Source organism: Bos indicus x Bos taurus, chromosome 6, assembly GCF_003369695.1.
Source record: "Bos indicus x Bos taurus breed Angus x Brahman F1 hybrid chromosome 6, Bos_hybrid_MaternalHap_v2.0, whole genome shotgun sequence".
Classification (NCBI taxonomy): domain Eukaryota; kingdom Metazoa; phylum Chordata; class Mammalia; order Artiodactyla; family Bovidae; genus Bos; species Bos indicus x Bos taurus.
The window spans coordinates 25,010,959-25,036,505 of NC_040081.1; the positions used below are offsets into that span (position 1 = coordinate 25,010,959).

At 37.4% G+C, this 25,547-nt stretch overlaps 2 protein-coding genes and 1 non-coding gene across 4 annotated transcripts in view; 2 read left to right on the forward strand and 1 right to left on the reverse strand.

Moving 5' to 3' along the window:
• Positions 1-30: 30 nt before the first annotated feature.
• LAMTOR3 (late endosomal/lysosomal adaptor, MAPK and MTOR activator 3) lies at positions 31-11,502 on the forward strand. Its single transcript, XM_027543987.1, has 7 exons — positions 31-157; positions 458-503; positions 3,392-3,426; positions 5,670-5,728; positions 7,245-7,378; positions 8,663-8,726; positions 10,480-11,502. The coding sequence occupies exons 2-7, from the start codon at positions 495-497 to the stop codon at positions 10,551-10,553; spliced, it is 375 nt and encodes a 124-aa protein (XP_027399788.1). The 5' UTR covers positions 31-157; positions 458-494; the 3' UTR covers positions 10,554-11,502.
• An 820-nt stretch (positions 11,503-12,322) lies between these two features.
• TRNAS-GGA lies at positions 12,323-12,394 on the forward strand. Its single transcript has one exon. It is a non-coding gene; the product is annotated as a tRNA-Ser (tRNA).
• Positions 12,395-15,629: 3,235 nt separating this feature from the next.
• Positions 15,630-25,547, reverse strand: part of DAPP1 (dual adaptor of phosphotyrosine and 3-phosphoinositides 1) — a 56,765-nt gene continuing 46,847 nt past the window's right edge. The window contains exons 5-9 of one of the 2 annotated variants that reach the window (XM_027543989.1): positions 24,298-24,345; positions 22,639-22,701; positions 21,871-21,956; positions 18,692-18,779; positions 15,630-17,365 (exon numbers count right to left, since the gene is read on the reverse strand). In XM_027543989.1, the coding sequence (XP_027399790.1) occupies positions 17,297-17,365; positions 18,692-18,779; positions 21,871-21,956; positions 22,639-22,701; positions 24,298-24,345 (354 nt within the window). In that variant the 3' untranslated portion in view covers positions 15,630-17,296. The remainder of the gene's footprint in view (positions 17,366-18,691; positions 18,780-21,870; positions 21,957-22,638; positions 22,702-24,297; positions 24,346-25,547) is intronic. The other variant, XM_027543990.1, reaches the window with a different exon arrangement.

Below are 25,547 nucleotides of genomic sequence, written 5' to 3' on the forward strand. Positions count from 1 at the left end.
CCGGAAATCCCGAGTCACCCAGCGTCGGAGTCTTGGGAAGTGCTTCCGGGAGCACAGAAGAGGTCACAAATCATGTGACTGCGGCTTTTAGAGGAACCTGTCCGAGAAGTTGTCCCTGAAGTGGCAGTTCAGAGAACCAGGCAACCCAGAAAGCCAGGTAACTGCAGCCACTTTGCCCGGTGGCTTAGGCCGCAAGTGGCCCGGGCGGTGAGACGGAAGAGAAGACGCCGCTTTCGCCTCCCGGTTGGGCTTGGATCTTGGGGGTTAGTGAGCTGTCAGGCATCTCGGTTACCCGCCTGAGTATTTGGGAACTCCGACGCTAATCAGCCTCCTTGGCTGGAGCCCTGGAACCGTGGATCCTTGCCTGACCCAGCGGAGAACTGACACTGCTTATTAGGTTGGGGGTGGGAGGGAGAGGAAGTCTTGAGGGGAGAGTCACCCGGAGTTTCTCTTTCAGGCGTGGAGACTGATCCTGCGGGAGGAAAGGGTTCATCATGGCGGATGTGAGTTAACACCCCCACATAAGAGGAAGGAGAGAGTGGAGAGTAGGTTGAGACTGCTGGGTGGGGAGAGAGAGCGCTTCCCAAATACAAATTTGTTTCGTTTTACCGCTTCCCTCCAATTGCTTTGTCTAGGATCTAAAGTCAGAGACTAATAGGAGTAATTTTCGGGGCCCTGAGTTTCTGCCTGGAATGGGGGTAGAAGACACTAAAGGTGCCTGAGGTTGAGACAATTTTATTTTTCCCACGCCCCAGTTCTGCGGGCATAAGACAGGTTCTTCATATTTACCCATTCAGTTTGTAAATGATGGTTTGCTGCTCTGAATCTTTGTCCAGTTATGTCTCTTTGGGTTCACTGTAGCAATTTCAGATGATTTATAACCATTGCCTTTTTAACACAGCAATATAATTAAAATTCTAAATTTAGGAAACTTTATTGTACTAGTTTCTGGAAACAACAGGGAATTAATATTATTAATGTTTATATTTGTTTATATTTTACATACTGTTATTTTGCTTATATTGGAGAAGGAAATGGCAACCCGCTCCAGTACTCTTGCCTGGAAAATTGCATGGATGGGGGAACCTGGTAGGCTACAGTCCATGGGATCACAAAGAGTCGGACATGACTGAGCGACTTCACTTTCTTTCTGTAATTCCTTTTGGAGAAAGAAATGGAAAGCCACTCCAGTGTTCTTGCCTGGAGAATCCCATGGACAGAGGGACCTGGTGGGCTGCAGTCTATGGGGTTGCAAAGAGTTGGACACGACTAAGCAACTAACACACACACATTTTGCTTATATACATGCTAAATATTCTTTGGAACGTTGAACAGATACTCATTTAATTATTACAGTAACTTTCATGAGATATGCACTGTTATTATTATCACTGTGTTTATAGATGAAGATGCTAAGTCACAGAAAGATCCAGTAACTTCCTCAGATTACACAGCTAGTTTGTTGCTGAGTCAGGATACCAACCCAGGCAGACTCCAGAATCCATGCTTTTAACTACACTAAATGATTATTCAACAATATGAATCTGATTTTTCTTTTAGGTTGCAGGATTATGTGTTTCAACATTTAGCAACTTTTTATGTCTTTATCACTCCATTTTTGGGGGTCTTCCAGTATATTTTTGAGGCCTCATTCTCTAGGCATAATCAAATCGCTGAATTCTTTTGAGCATCTCCCTTGAAAAGATTGTTCTTTAAGGGCTGTGGGAGAAATAAAGATAACTAAGGTATAATTTCTCTCCCTAAGGATTTTTAAAGGTTAAAAAAAAAGTACAGTAGGCAAGTGATCATAGATATGCATACATTATTGTGTGAAAATTCAGAGAAGAGAGGGATTACCTCAGTTTGTCTTTATCAGGGAAGCCTGTTTGGAGTATTTGGTGGTTGAGATTAGCTCTAATTGATGAGTAGCATTTTTTTTTAAGATCCAGAGGGTATTAATATTAATAGTTAGAATGTAAGCATGAGCAAAATTAAAGATAGGAAACAGAAAGATGTGTGTTGCAGAGCTGTGAATAGCCCATTTCATCTGGGGCTGAGGAAATGTATGAGGGAGTGGTAGGAAGCAGGACTATAAAATGTGTTATAGCCCATCCATATTGTAGAGAGCCTCAAATATCTACAGGATTTGTACATAATTCGGTAAACAGTGGAGAGCCATTCAAACATTGGTTCATGATCTTGGCTGCATGAAAAATCCTCTGGGGAGCATTTTCAATACAGGCATCAGAGTTCTTTTTATACTCTGCAAGTGTTGTCCGTAGCCAGGGTTGAGAGTCACTGCAATTGTCCATTTAGAGAGGGAGAATTATATGATTATTGGCTTTGTGTAGAAATGTGTGCGATAGAAGTGGTAGGCCATCATACCAATTGGGAGGCTGGTGTAAGTCATAAATATTAAAATGAACCTAAATTGTAATGTCATCCGAAAAGGAGAGGAGAACGTCAGTTTAAAAATACTTGACTTCACAAGTGGTTTTTAAAGTGACACATGAGTTTAGGGTGATTATATTACCTTAAGTTTCAAAGCTAAGTAACAGGGAACAGTAATGCCATTAGTGGACAGAGGGAGAGATTGGGGAAATCCAGATTTTGGATGGAAAATGATGAGTTTTGTGATTTTGTGTTTAAGATGAGAGCAAAAGTAAGCTGGTGGTGATAGCATGGAATAAAATCAACATTCAGGTTTGGGGAGTAGTAGGAATTAGAGGGTCAAAACAAGATATATCTGATTTACCTATGTAGAACTCATGATTGCTACCTGGATTGTCAGTGAAATTCCCCAAATGAGAGTGTAATGAGACCAAGTAGTCTTCTAATTTTTTTAAAGTCATAATTATGTTCCATGCTGAATGCTTGACACACATTGTCATTTGTCTTTAGTCATGTAAGAAAACTGAGTTTCATGAAGTTAGTTAACTTACCTTGGATCTTAAAGTGATGTTAAAAAAGTCTGTGGACATGGATAAGTATTCATAATATATTCTCAAGTGAACTCAAAGTTAGCAACAAGATGTACAGTAGTATGAGAAGTGTGATCTAATATTATAGCTAATATGTATTTGTGTTTCCACTGATGGATATGCTAACCACTTGACATGAGTGTTTTCAATAAACTTTAGTAACAGTCTTATAATGTAGGTTCTTTAATTATGCTTACTCAGCAAATAATGAAACTGAGGCTTAGAGAAAAAGATTAGTTGTTGCAAGTTACACCACTCCTTAAAACATCAAAAGCAAAACGAGAAAGACAAAGCACAAGCAAGAATGGTTGTGAATGAATACTTAAGGTACCTGAGATGTGGCTAGGACAGGATCTAGAGAACCAGTACTGGGCATATTATTATAATATAATTTTTATACTCTCTTTCAGGATCTAAAACGATTCCTGTATAAAAAATTACCGAGGTAAAAAATTACTACTTTGTTACTAAATGAATTCTGCTTAACGTGTTTTGTTTAGTATTTCGTTTCTGTTTATCTTAGACTAATCCTGTGTTCTGCTGTTATTTAGCACTTTCAAATAGCTAACATAATCGTAGGTAGCACAAGTGATACGGTTTGAGTTTGCAGATAAACAACATGATCCCCCAGGGAAGTTACATGCCTTGTCTCAAATTAAACAGCTGGTGAATGGTGAAGGGCTAGAACCCAGTTTTTGCCACTTTAGAGTTCTTTCATAGCAGTTTACTGGATTAAAAAACCTAGGAACTTGCCTTTATTTTTAATACTGCCTTTAAGACCTAATTGCTGCATCTACGTGGGGGTATACAGTATAGTGATTCACAATTTTTTGTAATGCAGGAGACTCAGCTTCAATCCCTGGGTCAGAAAGATCCTTTGGAGAAGGAAACGCCTACCCGCTCCATGGCTATAGCCCATGGAGTCACAGAAAGTTGGATACAACTTTGTGACTAACACTGCCACGTTTTGAGTAGGCAATATATTTATAAAGTTCAAGATGCAAAAGTTAATTGAAGGACACAGAGTGAGGAGCTTCTTATCCTTGTCCTCCAGCCACACGATTCCCGTCTCAGAGACACCCATTGTTACCGTCAGAGATACGCTATGCACCTGCAGATTAAGTTAATAGTAATACTCCTCATTCCTAAGCTAAAATATTAAGCTAATACTTCTCTTTCCTAAGCTAATAACAATCATCCCTTTATTTGGAGATGTAGTAGGAACAGCAAGCATTGCAGCTTGTAGATATTTTAAGATACAGGCATGCCTCAGAGAGGTTGTGGGTTTGGTTCCAGACCACTGCAATAAAGTGAATATTGAGATAAAGCAAGTCACAATTTTTTCTGTTTCCTGTTGCATACAAAAGTTACGTTTACACTCCACTGTAGTTTGTTAAGTGTGTAACAACATGATGTCTAAAAAAAACAATGTACATTGTTAGGTAAAAAATACTTTATTGCTAAAAAAGTGCTAACCATCATCTGAGCCTTTAATGAGTCTTAATGTTTTGCTGGTGGAGGATCTTGCCTCAGTATTGATGGCTGCTGACCAGTCTGGCAAGTGGTTGCTAAAGATTGGGTGACTGTGGCAATGTCTCCTGCATTAGCAGGTGGTTTCTTTACCACTGTACCATGTGGAAGCCCAGTATAAACGATGATGATTTGAATGTTTCCCCATTATAATTTTTAACATTTTGGGGCTCTAGGAATTCCCACTAATAATTTCATATTTAAATTGCAGGGACAAATTATGTTATTCTCAGGGTGTACAGATGACAACATTGATATTAATTCATATTTTTGAATATTAATCATGTACCAGCCACCCTCCACTTTGCATGCATCATTGTATTAAACTTCATGGTAGCCAAAGGTTCAGCAGTAAAGAATCCGCCTGCAATGCAGGAGACCCTGGATCAGGAAGATCCCCTGGAGGAGGACATGGCAACCCACTCCAGTATTCCTGCCTGGAGAATCCCATGGACAGAGGAGCCTGGCGGGCTACAATCCATGGGATCACAGAGAGTTGAACAGGACTGAAACGACTTGCACACGCAGATGAGTACAAGTATCCCCGTTTTCATATTAACTGAGGCTTAGCGAGGTTTTGTAACTGATGCCAGGTAGCATAAACAGTAAACACCAGAGCCTGAACAGGAGCTCAGGTCTTTCTTACTTCAGAGCTGTGGTCTTGACCATTCTGTTTACTTCTTGTGTAGACGTGGTTGAGGGGATTGCCCTGTGACCTCCATTCTTTCTGTCCTCTTCTCTCGGCTTACAATGATCTCCCCACTCCACTTTTCTTATTGCCATAATGTCTCAGCTGAGGAACCACTTCCTCCGGGAAGCCTTCCCTGACCCACCTGTCTGGATCTACCCCTCCTTTTGTAAGCTCTCTCGTGGCCCCACACATCTCTTAATGGCAGTTCTCACAGTTGTAGTTTTACATTTGTGTGAGGTGATCTGAATGATAGCCACTCTTCCTTTTAGATTGTAAGTTGTGTGAAGGCAGCAACTGGATCTGTTTTTGCTTCTTATGGTGGAAGAGTTTTGCAAACGTTATAGGAGCTTATATCAGTGATTGAGTCCTCATGGTTTTTCAGAAATGTACATGAGAATTATCATTGTGATTTTGAAGGTACATATTTTGAGACAATGTTTTATCATATATTAACTTTTCCTTTCTAGTGTTGAGGGGCTCCATGCTATTGTTGTGTCAGATAGAGATGGAGTGCCTGTCATCAAAGGTAAAATGCCGCAATTACATGTCAGTGCCATGTTCGACTTCGAATAAAAATGTATTTCTATCTGAGTAATACAGAAAGCAAGCAAAAAATAACCCATTCAATACATTCAGGACATAGTCTTAGTTTGGAAGAAAATGTTTGATTTTGTGTGTTGAAGGATAGGTTGGAATCTTATTATATATCAACTATTTCATGATAGCATGAGTTTAAGTAAGGATTTATTGAAGGCCCAGTTTCCCATTACAGACATTTTATGTATAACGTAAACGATTAGTAAATCTGAATGATGAGAATGAGCACATATACAGCTAGACATATTACACCCATGGACTCCCCCAGCATATATTTTTCATCAGTATTGCTGGTGGTTTTAGGATAAACAGCCATACATTTGAATTAACATAAATTTATTGTTTTGTTTACTCTTTCTTGTTCTTCCTTATTGGAAATAAGATTTTGAAAAACTTTTAACTTCACAGTTACTTTAGTTAACCAGAATCTAGCAAGAATTTTTGCCTAAAGAAAAGTTGGTTAACCTAAAAAAAGAGGAAAGAAAAGGTTTCTTTTTGCCTAAGGTTTAGCTTTTTTTTTTAAGTATATGTGATATGACAGAAAGGTTAAATAATGTCCTGCATATTTTGTTTATAATACATTCTCCACCTGGAGTTATCATATATGTCAGATAATTTCAGAGTTTAGAATTCAATCAAAGTTTAGAATTTAGCTAATGTAGTTCTTTCATTTTATTAATGAAAGTGGTCAGGTGCAAAGAGTACATTGTCAGCTGCAAGTTGCTCATGAGTCAGTGACGAGATAGTCATAGAACCCATCATCTTCTGATACGTGATCCAGTGTGCTTCCTAACCCAGCACAGAACATAGGTAGCCATGGGCAAATCACTTCCTTTTCTCAATTCTATAATGAGGACTTTGAACAAAGTAATCTCAGATTTTCAGTTCCAGTGTTCTTTTTGAGGATCTCTGTGTTAAAACCTTAAGCTCAGCACTTACGGTACAACCAACTCCATCTAGACCTTTCAGTGAGTGTAAAAAAACTTAAATCAGTGGCCAGGTGTAGAAATATCATCGTCTACAAATGATGTTTCTGTGGGTTTTGTAAGAGCAAAGGTTTATGAAACTTTTTTTCAGTATTCTCACTTTGTTCATAGTTAACCAGAATGTTCAATTTATTAATTGTACTGATAATCCTAACCTGTTTTAAGTTAGATATTAAGAAAATAGAGATATTTAGTATTCATTTGAAATTTTTTGAAAAATTGTGAGAACCAGCATTTATTCGCTTAGTTGTGATCCCTCAACTTGTGATTGAATGGTTTTTCTCACCTAAACTGATGAGACCCAATTAGTATTATGAAGTTCAGTGTTGTGAAGCCTAACTCTTGTGCTTCTTTTTTTCTGTAAGTTTATGTTTTTGTCAAAAAAAGCAAATAACTACTGTAAATCTCTTCCCACTGTATATCCTGCATAATTTTTACTTAAATCACTTGTATTTCCAGTGGCCAATGATAATGCTCCAGAGCATGCTTTGAGACCTGGTTTCTTATCAACTTTTGCCCTTGCAACAGACCAAGGAAGCAAACTCGGACTTTCAAAAAATAAAAGTATCATCTGTTACTATAATACCTACCAGGTAAGTTCATAATTATCAAATGGTTTGCTGATGATTTCAACTATTATTATCTCTTCTTTGTAGAATAGTTTGTTTATATAATTCTAAATTTTGGTTTCCAAAGTGATAGAATTTTAACATCTTAACCTTCAAATTGGTTATGTTAAACTGTAGAGATTTTTTTTCACATTTTATTTCAGGAATTAATTAATATGAACAATTAGATTAAAAATTAAATAGTAAAATATATGTCATCCTGAAATGGGTAAGTCAGGTCACTGTTACTAATACCTCCAGTAGATGGTGCCCTGAGCTTATTTAACAACTGATTTCTCAAATGACACACTTGTCGTCGTTGTTGTTGTGACAGATACAGGATTTTCCTTGAAAGTCAAATGATAGTTATTTACATTTGTTATTGCTACTAATCCCATCTTTTGGCTTGAAATATATAAATATATAAAATAAATGAGGTTATTATTTGTGGGAGAGAAATTAGTTGCTACAGATCTCTTGATCTCCAGCTGCATTTTCTTTAGAATAAATCAGTAACTTCTTCACAGTAGTAAAAAGAATCTGCCTGCCAATGCAGGAGACACAAGACACTGTTTCAGTTCCTGGGTCGGGAAGATCCCCTGGAGTAGGACATGGCAGCTTACTCCAGTATTGAGCAACTGAGCACACACACTGCTTTCTACAGAGCAGTGTTTCCCAGGGTATAAGTCATGCACTACCAATGATACATGTATGGTATTTTTTATTTTAAAAGTTGTATATTTTAGTGTCTATTAGGCAGAAGATAAGTAGCTCATCTGACCTTTAATTTAGTCAGTAAAGGTTAGGTTGAAACTAAACTTTTTAAAAAGATAGCTGATTTAAAGTTAACTTAAATGTAAGTTAATTTAAATTATAGTGGTACAGAGGAGGCAAAAGATTGAGACTTTATAACCACTTGAATGACTGAGAAAAAATGCCTTTAGCTCCTTAATTATCAAATATTTATTGAGCCCCTACTATGTCATTGACACTTTGCAGGGCTTTAGAATATAAAAAAGATGAGGAAGATGCAGCCCCACCTTAGAAACTTTCCAGACTAAGTGGTATTAATGTCTCTAAGAAATAATTAGTAAGTCTGTTTTACGGAAATACTTATTTTCAACTCTTTCACCTTTCATGACATAATACCATGATGTCAAGCTAGTATCTTACACATTTAAAGTTTTTAGAAAGATTAAGATACTTGATTTGAATTATACCGCCTTTTCACTACATAACAGTATACTTTAGATCTTGTTCTCTTTTTAGGTGGTTCAATTCAATCGTTTACCTTTGGTAGTGAGTTTCATAGCCAGCAGCAATGCTAATACAGGTATGTTTTAATCACCTTAAATACAGCTTTTAATCTTTATAATACCAGATCTGAATAGTCTAATATGATAAGAACACAGATTTAGAGTAAGAAAACCTTAATGCATGGCCCAGTGCTACCATCTATTCCTTGTGTTCTGGAAATATAACTTCTCTGAATTGTTTATATATATATATATATATATGTATATCTGTATAATGGAGCTAAGAACTGCTTTCTTGATCTTGTGCTATTATTTTTTAGTTCAGATGAGATGACGTATAGATAAATATCATTTAAGATAGAACGGAAAATTAAATGTTATTTTCACCTCTTTAATACAGTATCTTGCTCATATTACAACAGTTTCAGAAAGCAAAAAAAAAAAAAAAAAAACAGAGAAAATAACCAAACAAAACATAAAAACGATCACAGATAAATTCAGTTCCATAAGGACCAATCTATAAAATCTTGAACAATAGTGGGCAAGGTAAATGTGTTTGGGAATTTAAAGAGTGTGACTAGGATGAATATACTCAGTTCTTTTTCACAGTGGAAGAATTTGAGGACAAACACTTGGAAGCTGTACTTTGTAGAGAGCATTGTAAGATCTCATTATATCCAGGGGTCTTCACTGGCTATCTTTGTGTAAAATCATAACAGTATTCAGTATTCAGTTGAATTACAATTTTTTTTTTTTACTCTGTTTTAGTTTAAGTGGAATTTTTTAAAGGTCTATCTCCAGATTTCACCACTGTTAGAACTGCTTTACTTTCCTTTTCTGTTTTTTTATTTGCAAGATATTTGAGCCAGTTTTGTTTCCAGCTGTCACTGAAGCCTGTATTTAGATTGCTTATGTTTAAAATGTGGGGTTTAGATTGAATGAACTGTTGGGTGTCTTTCATTTCTAAATGCTTTCAAGCCGTAAAATACTGTGTGTGAAAACTCTTTGTAAATGTATAGGATAGTAGTGGTGTCGGTATTTTAAATATGTTAAACCTCAGTTGTGATAAATCACTATCATACTATAAAATCATCAGTTATTATAAATTATGATAATCTCCAGAATTGTATTCTAGTACATAGAACATTTCCTTATGAATCCCAGGTGCTTTGAATGCTGTATGAGACAGGAAGATCTTTAGTTGAGCGAAAAACAAGCAGTGTTTAAGATTATATAGCCTTCTACCCTAGGAAACTAACAAGCTGGATGTGCTGATTTCTAGATTAGCTTGCTGCTTTCGGTGTGTATTTTATAGTCCTATGAGGAGGCATCTTTAAAATATTTTTGCCTTTGAAATATGCATTTGTGCCTTAGCTTTACTGAATTTATATAATAAGTATCTAATTTTTCCTTTGCTATCTACCTATCTTTTAATAAAGTTCATTAAAATTGGCTCAGGAAAAAAGTCTTTTTTTTTTTTTTTTCCTTTAGTAAAAATCATGTGTATTATTCCTGAATTGGTGCAAATTTTGAAATAATGAGGTATAAATGAATTGAAGTTTTTCATAAAACTCCAGCAAAATTATAGCACATATATAATTTATTTTGCATCTTCTAATGCATATCAATGGTTTTATTTACTTACATTAATAATAGATGATGAAAGTAAACTTCATAATAAGTGTGGGTTTTCAATTATTTTGTTCAGAATTATAGTATTTTGTTTTAAGTGTAGTTATGGAGAATGAACTATGTCTCATTTACTTTTTAGTATACAAATTTTGATAAGCATTTTTCTAATGTTCAAATTTCTTAATCTCTTTGCTTTAGGACTAATTGTCAGCCTGGAAAAGGAACTTGCTCCATTATTTGAAGAATTGAGACAAGTTGTGGAAGTTTCTTAATCTGGAGTTTTCTTCATCATATCAGACACAATATCAATCCAGCAATCTTTAGGCCACAGTGACACTTGTATCCATGTACTCAAGGACCCCCTTTTTCCACTTTACTCTAGAAAAAGAGCCTTACAGATAGAATTTATGGACAGGTTGATGGTTATCTTTTTTTGTGTAGGGCTGTTTCTTATTTAGTGAGATCTGGGGATACCACAGAAATGGTTCACTCTATATCGCAGCTCCTGTGGAGTTAGTCCAGTCACCAAATATGCGTGAGATCCTATTTGGTGGCTCAGAATCAAAATGATACTTTGATCCCCTTGAGCCATGAAGTGCTCCCTTTTATACCATGTGCCAGGCCTGCAGAATAGGGCAGACTCTTTTTATTGTGAATAGTGAGGACATATTTTTCTTCATATTATTTTCTTTGCATTGAGTGTGAGAAAGATAAAAGTGGCTTAGGAAAAGTGAATGAAACCAGTACAATCACTAACTTTCATTTGTATATATTGTTGTGCACTGTAGGTGAGTCTTACTAACGAATTTGTTTCTTCTTAGAGGGTGCTGCTCTTTGATGGAAATGAAGATGATAGCTAATGGTTTTTTCTTCCATTCTGCTTTCTATAACCAATCAGTGTTTTTTTAATGTTTGTTTATTCTTTGTAAAATTTAGGTGTGATTCATTATTGAATTCTGTTTCCAGTATTGGTATGTATGTACGCATGGTAGTATATCCCTTTTTTCATACATGAGGATAAATAGTATTTTTAAAAGTACAGTTTGAACACTATATAGCTTCCCCCCACCCCTCCCCAGACTGTTTTCAAATGTTTAAACTCTGTAATTTAATTCACTCTTGCAACCACATAAATAAGTGTTTCTTGTCTAGTTTGGAGACTGTTTTACCTTAAATAAGTTGTCAGTTGGAAAATAAACCTCATCCAGGAGCCTAATGTAATCTCTGTGTAATTGGTCTCACAGTTCTAGCATGTGGCTTTTCATGTTTAGGAATGCAGTCTATCATTCAAGGCTTTAATTTCCTCCTGGGTTCTTTGACAGTCAGAGTTCATCACTGGTACCTGGCATTGAGTAGCAAATGTGTGCTGTTCACTAGAAGTACCACATTGCAGAATTCTAAGGCACACAAGTGTATGTCATATTTCTGTGCTCCAAGGATGCATTTTATGTGCCATAAGACTGAGTGCAGTCCCTTAAGTTGTGTGGTAAGATTGGCTAGGCACTGGGCCTGCCTCCTTCCTTCTTCCTCCCTCCTTCCCTTCTTCCCTCCCACTCTCCTCCCATCCTCTACAAATAAGAGACTAAATCGTGGTACCTATCATTAAAGAATGTACAGCTCAGTAAACAAAACAGGCATAGGAAGTGTTGCGATGAAGCTGTGCACAGGATGCTATAGAAAACACAAGATGAGGCATTAAAATTTAGCAAGGACAATAGTCTTTACAAAGAAATTAGGACAAGAAAAATGTTTTACCTGCAGCAAGCTATAAATAGTTAGTTGTTACAACCTAATGAGGCATTAGACACATTGATAAAAATCTAGAATCGCCATTATCCCAATTTTTATTTAAATGTGTCCAGGAAGTTTTTGCCAGTGCAGTGATGCATGAAACAAGAAAGTCTTTTATAAATGAGGTGACCAAGATTGTGATTTTATTTCTCTATATATTATATATTTTATACACACACACATACACACAATGTGCATACATACACACACCCCAGGAAAGAGAACTAATAAATGGAGATACTTAGGGGCTTCCCTGGTGGCTCAGTGGTTAAAGCGTCTGCCTGGAATGCGGGAGACCCGGGTTCGATCCCTGGGTTGGGAAGATCCCCTGGAGAAGGAAATGGCAACCCACTCTAGTATTCTTGCCTGGAGAATCCCATGGAGGGAGGAGCCTGGTAGGCTACAGTCCATGGGGTCGAAAAGAGTCTGACACGACTGAGCGATTTCACTTCACTAACCTTTGCATAGTGAATAGTACTACTTTTAAAATTTCCATTTTAAGAGGTATAATAGATTCTATAGTTATTCTATAGTTCATTGGGAAGGTAAAACTTAAGGAATTTTTGAAAAGATAATATAGAACTAGATTATTTTAAAGATAGTATAAACCTACATCAGATGTATGACTAGATAGATCAATAGAATAACCCAGAAACAGACTTTAGTACACACATATAAGACATAAAAAATTGTTAACAATGACATCATAAGTCAATGGGGAAAGATTCAAAAAGCACATTTTTTATTCCCCACTGTTGGAAATGTGAATTGTTATACCCTTTTAAGTAGCACAATTTGGCAATCTATACCAAGATCAAATGTGCATAATCTTTGATACATTGTATTAAGATTCTCCAAAGAAACAGAACCCACAGGCACAAATGTTTAATTTGGGCACCCAATGACTGGTGAAGTTGACACAAAAGCCCCCAGTTCCACTTCTAGATATTTATGTTGCCAGTCCATAGGGACGTGTGAAAAGTGTATAGTACAAGTGTATTCATTGCAATTTAGTAACATTAAAGGATTAGAAACAGCTGAAGTATCAGATAAGGTGACTTTTTTAAACGTCAGTTTATACCTGCTGTTCTTGGTGTAATCGTTAGTGCTCCTTTCAAGTGTCCCACTTTAGATAAATTACATGTTCACTCTAATATAGAGGATTGGTTAGAGAAATTTCTACATTGGCTCAATGGAAAAAAAAGACATTAGGTACTGAGGTAGAATGATCTCCAAAACATAATGTTCAATGAAAAATAGTGTTCAGTGAAACTGCAATGCTGCAATTTATGTATAGGAAGAAAAAATACATGTGCATGTTGATACTTGCTTGTATTGATATGATGGTGTCCGTGGAGATACACAGAATGGGGTGTCATTGATAACCTCCATGAAGTGGAACTGGATACTTGGGGAACAGAGATCCTAGGAATGACCCTTTTCACTGTAAACTTTATTGCACTTCTTAAATTTTTAACTATTCAAAAATAATAAAATATTTTAGCAAACAATAAAATATAAAATGATGAGGTATTTGGGAAAAGAAGTTGTATCACTCAGGGTTCACCGAAGAAACAACCAGTCGGATATATATGAACTAGATTAAATTCAAGGAACTGGTTACCTGATTTTGGAAATTGGCAAACCTCAAATCTGTAGGGCAGGCAAGAAAGCTGGAAAATCTCAGGCAGGAGCTGAGCCCGCCATCTGTTTCTTCTCCGTGGAAACCTCAGGTTTGCTCTTCAGGTCTTTCAAGGGCTTGAATGAGGCCCACACGTGTTATGGAGGATAACCTCTTTTATATAAATTCAAGCGGCTGTAGATGTTATTAAGCACATTATAGCAACATCAAGATGAATTCTTCCTCAAGAAGGCTCTGGTCTGTTTTACTTGGCAGTCCACTAGCCAGAGCTACTTGAGATGTAGTCCACAGACTGGGCTGTTCTCTTAGTACATGACAAATTACAGAAGTTGAGAGTTCAGGGTATAAAAGAACAGCAGGTATACTACATCTATTGAATTTCAAAAAATATTTTATCCATTTATTTGGCTGCACTGGGTCTTAGGTGTGGCCCACAGAATCTTCCATCTTAGTTGCAGCATGTAGGATATAGTTGCCTGATCAAGGATTAAACTTGGGCCGCCTGCATTGGGAGCTCAGGGTCTTAGCCACCGGACCATCAGGGACGTCCCAAGTCTATTGAATTTAAAAAAATGGATTGTGATAGTTGTATTTGTTTCTTCAGTTTTCTAGTAACTAGATTTTACAAAATCCCAGTGATCGTAAATATCAAAAAAGAAAAAAAAATCTGCCCTTTTCCACAGATAATTTAAGAAACTCCTGAATCCATGGTAAGCAGTGTGTAAGGCTGCATGTGGCTGGAAAGATGGGCAGAAATTCAGGTTTGCTGCAGTTGACCTGAAGTAGCAGTAGAGGAGGGGAGCAGAATTTACATTCACCCTGTAGTAATTCTCTTGCTCTTTCCTGAAACCGACAGTGTGACTCCCTAAGCTGCACTCCCAGCGTGAGAGAGAGGAGAGGATCAAAGAGCCCACTTGTGGGTGCCGCCTGGCTGGATGAGAGGGCTCTGAGCACTGAGCATTCTGCCCAGCGGCCCTGGAATAAGGGCAGGTTTCTCTGGAGGCAGTTACAGCCATTCCCATTGTTGAGCGGGGCTCCCCTCATCCAGAGGCAACAGTGCTTCTGTGGGGCAAGATTTTCCCTGGAGGAATTTTGAGAACAACTGTTGATACTTCGGCAGGGTCTTGAGGTACTTCCTTTACAATGAGCATGTACTGTTAGTGACAGCTTGACACAGACCGCTATTATCTCAAACAACCCCACTTGCCTGCCATTGGCACGAAATATCCTTTGTTCGAGGCCCTTTTCCTGATCTCCCTCAGGAGGCGAAATCACTACCACTTTCCAGGGCTGTTGAGAGCAGGTAAACATCTGGGTTATTACTAATTACATAGTATGTGTTAGACTGCCCTTTTCATGTCAAAAGCCTCCCAAAGAATGATTTCCTCCATGCTGAATCCTAAAGGAAATCAATCCTGAATTTTCATTGGAAGGACTGATGCTAAAGCTAAAGCTCTAATACTTTGAACACCTGATACAAAGAGCTGACTCACAGGAAAAGACCCTGATGCTGGGAAAGATAGAGGGCAGGAGGAGAAGGGGATGACAGAGGATGAGATGGTTGGATGGCATCACCAGGTCAATGGACAGGAGTTTGAGCAAGCTCCTGAAGGACAAGGAAGCCTGGCGTGCTGCAGTCCATGGGGTCACAAAGAGTCAGACATGACTTAGTGACTGAACAACAGTCCTGCTAAAGCACACCTCATCATCTAGCGCTGCCTCACTTTCAGCATTTATCGTGTTTACTTTAATGCATTATTATGCATGTATTTCTTACCTTGCCTATATTCAACTAAAAACTCCTTGAGGACGGGGACTATTCAACTCTGAATCCTTCAATCCTTAGTAACTTGTAGTCTAACCAAAGTGGATTCTTCATTGCTATTTATGGTATTAATAAATTGTATTTTTTTAATTAGATACTAAAAACACTTTAATAGCAAAATATTACAGACAGCAAAATCATGCTCTTTTTGATACAACCAAAGGATATAAATAACATATTTTACAAAAAATAGAAACAATGCTACCTACACAAACACTTCTGGATCTAAAACAAAACATGAAACTACATCTCAGTGAACATTTATGTCTAACTTCTTACTTTGCAAACTTGACACAATACATTTTAACTTGACATTTGCTTTATCTCATGTGATACAAACATTACAAAATACATTAAAAACCTTGTTGAAATGTAATTTTTGAGAGATGTTCAAATAACAGAAGAAATGTATTCAATAACAAAGTTGCCCTTTGGACTGTAAGAGCAGTGTCATAGCTTTGCCCTACAACATCTTTATTTGGTTTCTTCCTACACTTTAATCTCCCTTCAAACTTCAGCCTATTAAAGCATTATTAATAAAGATTCTAGAAGGAGTTAGAATCTACTTAGGAGCTCTGGATGATGGTATCTTATCTCCCAATTTCAACCCCCTTATTCTGGCTTGAAAATGCTGTGTAACACATCATTACACTCCGCATGTGGGTTAGTGTTGCTCCCTCAGTAGGCAAAAGAAGTTGCTCTTGAATAAGGTGTAGGATGCTCCTGGCAGTGCGGGATACATCTTACTTCTCTTGGGCCAGTACCTACTGCTCACTTTTTGGAAGGCACTGTTAAAACACACTCTCCTTGAGAAGTCTCTCTCAGGCTGTTTGAGAAGTGTGGGATGAAGAACTTAGTGCTTACAAGTCCTCTCTTACTGTTACAATAATAATTGTCATGATTATTATATTTAAACTAGAAATTACCTATACTTTCTCACTCTTCCTCTATTTGTTTTCTCATTCTTTATAAGAATGAGAATAAGAATATTAATAATATAAGAATTCTATATTTCCCCCAAAATGACTAAAAGAGATGATTTTTTAATATTGTACCTCCTGTTATCTTTATCATTCTGCCTCATAGCCCATAGGAGATTTAGTTCTCACGGGTTTCTCATTAGAAGGAAAACAGGACCCAGTAGATATCTGAGCTGTTTACAAAGAGAAAATAAATATTAAAAATATTTTCCATTTTTGTTTTGGAAATAGCTTTGTTTTTTGTATAAATGAGGGAAAAAATTAAAAACAAAAATACTGCCCTCCCACCAATCTTGGACGTTTTCTATCCCAATATACTTTCTGAAGAAGCAGTCTTACGCTTCAGGCTACATAAATAGCCATTTCCTTCCTGGTTAAACACACAGTCTGGGACTCAGATGAGCTGACTATGATGCAGGATGGGACTCCGGGTAACCAATGTCAACCAGCTTGGGGACGACAATGAGGGAATACAGAACCATCTCCTACTGCATGTTCTAAGAGCCAGCATGCCTGGTTGCAGTGGTCTGTCCATTCCTGTCAGAACGAGGACGCTTCGGTAGTCTCAGGGAGATGGCAGGATCCTGAAGGGCAGCAGTTTTCCCTGAGTCAGCAAATGTGGTGTCTTCGGGACGGTCCAAATCTGCCTCTGCTTTTGATTTGTTTCTACAGAAAAGCCCTCAGTCAGTTCTCATGTGAAATGTGCCGAGGACCCCAGCATTGGGAGCATTCCACCCTGCTCCTGCGTCAGGGTCTCCCTCACCGAGGGGGATCTGTCTACTGAAAGATGAACGACCGAGATCGGACTGTGCCATCCCCTTGATCGAGCTGTTTTCTTATTTGAGACTGTAAGAAAGCACACCCACCTGTATGGACTATTGAGCAACTTTAAGATAACAAACTTTGGCTTTTAACCAATATTAAATACAAAATGCTGACCGGTAAGAAAAGTATGCAACAACAAGTAATTATCATATCCCCACTTCCCCAATTTTACTCTTGTTTTCTGTTTTTTTCTCAGGAGAAATACTATAAAGTGGTTTCTAAAACATACACAAATTGGGAACCGGCCTAGCACTTTTAGTAATAGCAACACTAATGAATCAAAATGAAGATATAAATCTAAATGTATTCATATGGAAAAATGTTCATGATATATTGTTAAGTGAGCAGATGAAGAACACTACAGAATGATTAAATTTGGTTTTAAATGTTTATATGCAAAGGGAGAAATCTGAAATGTTCATTTGCTGTTTTTACTTTAAATTTTCTATAATGATTATGTGTCACTTTCAAAGTTATCAAACAGAAACAATAAAAAATAATTCATATTTGAGCAAAGACTTCATATGGCAAAATATTTCCCCACTGAATATCAAATACATTGGAACTATCTCAAAAGGAGGGCTATAGCTCTTTGGATCTAAAATTGAAAAGACAACCAAAGGCAAAAATCCTAGTATTTAGAAAGGACTATTCAGTAAGATTCTAAATATAAGCTAATTTCATTTTGAAAATTGGAGATTACTGTCTATAGCTGAAAACATCAAGGGATTCAAGGTGGTATTTATATGAAATTTGAGAAAGCTTTGACAAGCTCTTGGCTAACAACTGACTAACTTGCAAACACACACACACACAAAAATTGCATGAGACTAGTATGTTCTTATAAGCACTTTGTCTTCCTCCCGGGAGGTATATGGAAAGCAGATAAATTAGAATACCTTTTGTCCTTGACCTGCACAAAGTAACGATTATACAGGACACTAAGCTAAGTCTTTCTGGCAAGTCCACCTTCTCTGACAATATAAAAGGATTTTCTACTACAGAGGTATGTCAGCATTCCTCTTATCTGTCCTTCTGGTACCACACGTCCTCCTCCAGGCCAACTTGGACCACCCACACACTAACAGGAAGTCTGACAGACATCAGAAGTCTGATACACACTAGGCTAGGCTCTGGCAATGAGACCCCGGTGCAGCCTCATTCTTCTGTCCTTACTCCTTTCTTCAACCCTTCCATGTTCGAGAAGAATGAAGAGACTCTTCCACAAGCCTGCATGTTGACTTCCCATAGGTTTTCAGGGGTTCCCTGACTCTTCCAGTAGAAATAAGTGTGATCATCAACATGTGATTTGGGAGTACTAGGCATTCAGAGACACGAATAACTTACCAACTTCCAGCGTAATATCTTGATCCACTCGTCAGCTTCTACTCCTGTCTTTGCACAGAGGTAAAATGTCCTGAATGGAAATACTAAGCTGATAAGACAAAAGAAAGAATGTAAGATATTCCAGACCGTTGAACATCTTATTAGTTGAGCACTCATTAAAGTATTCCAAGTGGAAAAAGAATTGACGTAGAACTTGGGTAAGAACCTCAGGAGTTGTATATAGAGAGCTAGGCCTGCTGGCAAACTGCAGAAATGTTGAGGATGTTGTAGATTCACATTATTATTTTTACAGGCATATTTATATATTTTAATGAGTCCAAAGAGTGGGATGGAGGTGGGGAAGAGGTCCAGGTCAAACCCAGATCCTTTCATTGTTCATGATCTAGGCTGAATACACACATGTGTTTATTCCGCTGATTTGTTACATGGCTCAGAACTTGTGCTACAGTTCAAAGAACAAGCAACACAAATAAGAGAGTTTGCTGAAGGAATTCATTTGTGTTAGCTGGCTGCAACAAGGAAGACAGCGGCCTCTGTGGATGAAGGCAGTTTTAACTTTTCAGAGCGGCAAAGGAGACAATAAATCTCTTTAACTATTCACTTTGCCTCCTTCTTGCCATGAAAATCTTTGCTGAAGGGAAGACAAACTTGCCTACTGGCATGAAAGACTGTTCTAGGAACAGAATTAACTCCTCCTTTGATTGTGTCTTGGGTTATAGAGTCAAAATCATTTGACTCATGGACTTCCCTGGTGGTCTAGTGGCTAAAACTCCCAGCTCCCGATGCAGGGGTGCCCAGGTTCAATCCCACACGCTGCAACTAAGAGTTCAAACGCTGCAGCTAAAAGATCCCACGTGCCATAAATAAGACCTGATGCAGTCTAATTAATTAACTTAAAAAATCATCTGATTTATATCTTGCCCACACTTCCTATCCTAACAGTTGAGACACAAAACACTAAAAAAAATTTTTTGTCCTTTTCGTGAAAAAATAAAAATAAAAAAAGCCTTGAACTGAAACCAGAAGGGTTTCTATACTCTAAAACCAAAGCGACGTATCTTGTTTACACCAGTAAATAATGTTGAATAGACAAGAGGTAAGTCTCTGTGTATGAAAGGTAAACCTTGATGTGAAGTCCCCTTGGGCAACTAGTAGACAGAGGGGAAATTGGGGAGGGGGTGTGACTGATTGCTGGAATTGTCATTGTTTGGTACTCCTTATGAGAGACATGATTAACTACCTGTTAATAGAGATCATTTTTCCTTTCTTCTTGCTAACAGAACCCCAGGCAATAAATTACAATTAGAGCCAATTATAATCATGTGTGCATGCTCAATCACTCAGTTGTGTCCGACTCTTTGCGACCCCATGGACTGCAGCCTGACAGGCTCCTCTGTCCATGGGATTCTCCAGGCAAGAATACTGGAAAGGATTGCTGCGCCCTCCTGCAAGGGATCGTCCCGAGCCAGGAATTGAACCTGTGTCTCCTGCATTGGCAGGCAGATTCTTTACCACTTGAGCCACCTGGGAAGCACAATCATGATCATACTAGTATCCTTTTCTAGCTTCCCTTGCTGCTGCCGATGGCCATTGGCTGCAGTCTTGGCCAATGAGATAGGAGGGAAAATATGATAGGAGAGTTTCTGAGAAAATGTCTGCTTTCCTGATAGGGCAGACCTGGCTCCTCCCATCCCAGCATCTTTCTTCATGGCTTACATGAAAATATGAGACCTACAGCTAGACTATTTCTCTTGGCCCCTGAAGTAGTAAGCATGAGGAAAAGACCAAAAGAACTATATAGACATTGGACAGGACCTTGTCAGTGTAGCCGTCTGCCTCCCGATTGGTTGTTATATGAGAAATATAAACCCCCTGTTAGTGTGTACAGTGTCTTTATGTGAAGTTAAAAAAGATTTCCATCATTGGCTGATACTATCCAATCATTAATTAACAATAGTTGATGTTAATTTTCTTAGGTAGGACAGTGATATTGTTCTACAGGTGATATTTTTATTCTTAGTAGATACAAATTTAAATATTCACGGGGAAAGTGCCATGATGTCTGCAATTTACTTTCAATTGGTTCAACAAAAGAAAGTGAATAGATAGAGATAAAGCAAATATGCAAAATATTAGTGATTGATGCATCTAGGTGAAGGGTATATGGGTATATGTCAACTTTTTTTATTCTTTTTTTTTCAAACTTTTTATTTTGTATTGGAGTATAGCTGATGAACAATTTTATAATAGTTTCAGATGAAGACCAAAGAGACTCAGTCATACATGTCCATATATCCATTCTCCCCCACACCCCTCTCCCATCCAGGCTGGCACATAACATTGAGTAGAGGTCCATGTAAGTCTTTCAAATTTTATATGTTTAAAAACTTTAAAATAAATGGTGGGAAATAAAACACTTTTTTCTCAAGACACTTTACTCCTCCCAGTTGGAAAATTATCATGACACACTGATAGTGTTAGAATAAAACAGTTTGGTGCCATCTGCAAGAATTGTCATAATTACACAAATCACTCATTCTTGGAGTCAGCAAAGTTATAACTAAAATTGAATAAAACATCTCAAAGGAATGAAAGCTGTCTAACATGTGACTGGCATCCTGCCATGGGCATCATACTTGTTGCAGTATGCGATGTAAAGAATCAGACCCAGCAGAACTGCTTATTTGTCTATACGGCTTTAAATGAGTATAGGGCTTCCATGTGGCTCAGTAGTAAAGAATCTACCTGCCAGTGCAGGAGATGTGGGTTTGACCCCTGGGTTGGGAAGATCCCCTGGAGAAGGGAATGGCATCCCCCTCCAGTATCCTTGCTTGGGAAATCCCATGGACAGAGGAGCCTGCTGGGTACAGTCCATGGGGTTACAGAAGAATCAGATACAACTTGGCGATTTTCCCAACCCAGGGATTGAACCCCCGTCTCTTACTTCTCCTGCGTGGCAGGGAGATTCTTTACCGCTGTGCCACCTGGGAAGCCCAGCTTAGCGACTGAACAACAACAAATGAGATTTTATGTCACATTCAGCTGAAAGGACTCCTAATATGCATGTACCGCCTCAGATCAAAACATCTGTGTACATTAGACATACAATTTTTTATTCTGCTAAAATAAGTGTCTGGCAAGAAGATTTTAAAAAACATTTCCTCTATAAAACAACTTACCAGAAGCAGTTTACCCTTTCCTGTGAATAATCAAATTGTACAGCTGAACATTCCGTCAAATCTAGGATCCGAATTGGTTCTGGTGACTTAAAACAAAAGGACAAACTATGTCATGATAAAACACACACACACAAATCTGTTCCTCACTCATTCCCCAAACAAGTTTCCACTATGAGTGACTGTTAACTTTACTTCCACTACAGGAATTGATAATAGAAAAACTTCCTAAGGAAAGCCACATGCTTATCTGGGGATTGGCTTTTCATGAAATTGGACATTAGAAAGACACTTTCATTGTCAATTCAAATTCAGTGGAGATGGATTTTTAACACGTGGAAGGAAGGCATATTTTTCTCCTGTGTTTTTAGACATCCACTTTCTCAGAAATTTTGTGTAGGAAAAATGAGAAGAGATGAAATAATTTTAAATTTGCTTAATGAGTTAGACCTGATAAATGGACATATTTTTAATAGAGGAGAACACTGCTACAGAGACAGTCCACCCAATGTGGTAAGGGAACAATTCCACTGCTCTAAACATAGGGGGTGGCATGCCCCTGAGAGCTAGAGGTTAGCCAGACTGAGAACAGTGTCTGCTATACAGGTCTCATTTATGCAAGAAAGCTCTGCTCATATCAGGAATCAAGAACTCTCATCTCCAGTCATTTATAGGATGTTTCCTATAAATTTCAGGGATTTTAAAAGGCAGATATTCTTTTCATTTCGAGAGCTCATTTTTAAAGGGAAAATATATGATCATGTTTCTTACCATCTGGTCTTTGAAGTACTTCAGTTCATTCCTGTGCAAAGTAAACCACCTCGTTTTCCAGGTCTGAAAAAAAAAAAAAATGAAACATGTAGGCTTTGCATACACGATTATAATATCTGGACCGGATAATTTCCTTTTGTTGTAAAAGTACCTACAAGATTAGATACAATGAAATATTCTTGTGGTGTTATTTCTGAGAAAAAAAAACTTTCAAAGTGAGCCTTACAATTTTAAAGTTTAAAAAATTAAAATGATTCCATGCCTTAAGCTCATAACAGAGGCAAAGATATCATTAACATTTTTAAGCAAGTAAAAAGAAATAACCTATCATAAATATTTAAGGTGATTTACATTACAATAAACCACTAAAATTTCCATCTTAGTAAGACTTAATAATCTTAATAAAACTATGGTAAGAATAGATATAATTTTTGAGCACCTATTGAAAATTCATACTATCCTTGGAGGTTTATATACATTATAGACAGCCCTCATACAATGCCAAATATTATTATTCTTGTTTTACAAACAAACAAACTGGGTTTAGGAACCTCAAACCACATGCTATTCTAAACCTTGCCTAGAAATTCCAGGTCATTGGTGGAAAAATGTTACCCACTGTCTTGTTACCCTCTGTCTCCCTTTTTTTTTTTTGGTCTCCTTCTTCTGTACTAACTGAACGCTCATCATCTTTGGTGGCAATGTTCCCAATTAAAGGAAGTAACAGTGGATTTAAAAATAATGCTACGAACATGAATACTTCCTCTTCCCAGGAACAATACACTTGAGTCGGGACAAAATAACTAAATATTTAGGTTAAATTCAAGCAGGCCAGTACCCTTGAGAGATTCAGTGCCCTGACACTTTAAATGAGAAAGAACAGACACTCCATGAAGGCCTTCTTAGCCCATGAATATGAAATTGAGTACCTTTAAAGGTACAGTCACATAAACAAAACAGTTGAATACCTCCCAACTAGTAAAGTCCTAAATTTTGTTTTATTTGGGATTTTATAAGATAGTTACATTAGTACCAGTGAGATGGTTGGCCTGTTGTTCTTTTTTTTTTTTGTCTACTGTTAAGTAAACATTTCATAAAATTTTGACTTTTTTTTAACTAAAAAAAATTCTTAAAAGGCAAAGGTATGTACTAGACATGGAACTCTGCTCAATGTTATATGACAGCCTGGATGGGAGGGGAGTTTGGGGGAGGATGGATACATGTATATGAATGGCTGAGTTCCTTTGCTGTTCACCTGAGACTACCATAACATTGTTAATTGGCTATATCCCAATATAAAATTAAAGGCTTAGAAAATGATTGAGATGGTAAAAAAAATTATTGAATAAAAAAAGATATGTGCTAGAGTTAATTTGCTACTTTAATCCTCAATTGTTGCATCAAAAGGATTTTAAGTTTTGAGTATTAATGATAGGTAGGCTATTTTCATACATGTCACTTTGCCAAAGAATAGTCAAGTGATTTTATAGAATTTTGACTAACATTAGCCATCAAAATGAATTCTGTAAACAGGTAAATGTTATAGCTGGGTCAAAATGAGTAGGCAGTTCTGCTTTTTAAAAGTCAAAATGAGAACTGAGCCCCCAGGATGCGTTCTCTCTCTTTGTGGCTGATGCTGGAGGCCACATGCTTCCTTACCTTGACCAGACCACCCTGTTTGGTGAGGTAGCCTTCTTTGGTGCCCAGCTGAAAAAGAAATAAACACTCAAATGAAGCCCAGGACTATCACAACTTGAATTTTGTCTATTTCTGTCCTATTTTAAAATGAAACGAATTTGCCTTTGATCTTTAGTAATTGCCTTTCCTTCTTCATTGAGGCACTTGAAAATCCTTCCCGTGTGGTAAAGACTGTTTTCAGACCAGATTGTCCGATGTGATTTTGCAGCAACAGAGAACAGTGCACAGATTCTCCTCTGACGTGAGTTAGCACTTTGCAGTCAGCCAGGTTATATAAGCTATACCATTTCTAAGAGGCTGCATTGGGCAAAGGATGTCTGTGCATCCCAGCTGCTCGGATTGTTGCTGGGGTGTTATGTACATAAACACGGGCACACACACTGCCATAAGCTCAGGACATGGGCAACTTTGGATAAAGCAAAGAAGAGGTATTTCTCTACTTCCCGGAGTCTGTATTCTGCTAAACTGCTTTGTGAATTAGAAAGCACGTTTTCTACAATTTATCATATAATTCTCCAACCCCACCCCTTTGTTTTTTTCACAGACTATCTCTTGAGACCTATATTCCATGGGATAGACTCTCAAGAGTGCATATCTATTTAGACTTAATTCATCCGGAAAGGATTTAAAGTAAGAATGAGTCATTTCTTTTATCTCACCTATCAATAATTCAAGGGTAACAGTATGACACATAGCTGGCACCTATGAAGTATAAGGAATGGTGGGAACAGTATGAATAGCAATTTGCATAAAACCAGGACCCTCAGGTGAAAAAATGTCAAAATTCATACGTTCCTGAAGAAATTAGATTCATGGTAGGCTATTTTGTTCTATGATATCATAATACATCTTATATTAGTAAGAAAAAAATGAATAAAAATTGGGAAATGATTTGATTGATGTCAATGTTTTTTCATGGGAGTTTCCACAGTATTTGTTCCTGAGATGAATTCTCCCTACCAAGGAAAAAGAGGAACAGCAACCATCAAAATAAAGATTTAAAGCCAGAAATAACATATGACTATGACCACTTCCTTTAAAATTCTTAGGGCATTGAAGTAACAATGAAATTCCCAGGTATTCATTTAAATAATGTTTAATAGCATTGGTGAATATGATATTGAATAATCAATTTGATTCATTTTGACATTAGAAGAAATTGAACTGACTGAATTGAGTTTGGATATTATATTATGGAAACAGAAAAAAAT

Bases quoted from the DNA above. Each gene is read 5' to 3' on its own strand.
- LAMTOR3 (XM_027543987.1), top strand. The intron at 7,379-8,662 runs GTAAGTTCATAA...TTCTCTTTTTAG, and splicing joins GTTACTATAATACCTACCAG to GTGGTTCAATTCAATCGTTT. The intron at 8,727-10,479 runs GTATGTTTTAAT...TCTTTGCTTTAG, and splicing joins CAGCAGCAATGCTAATACAG to GACTAATTGTCAGCCTGGAA.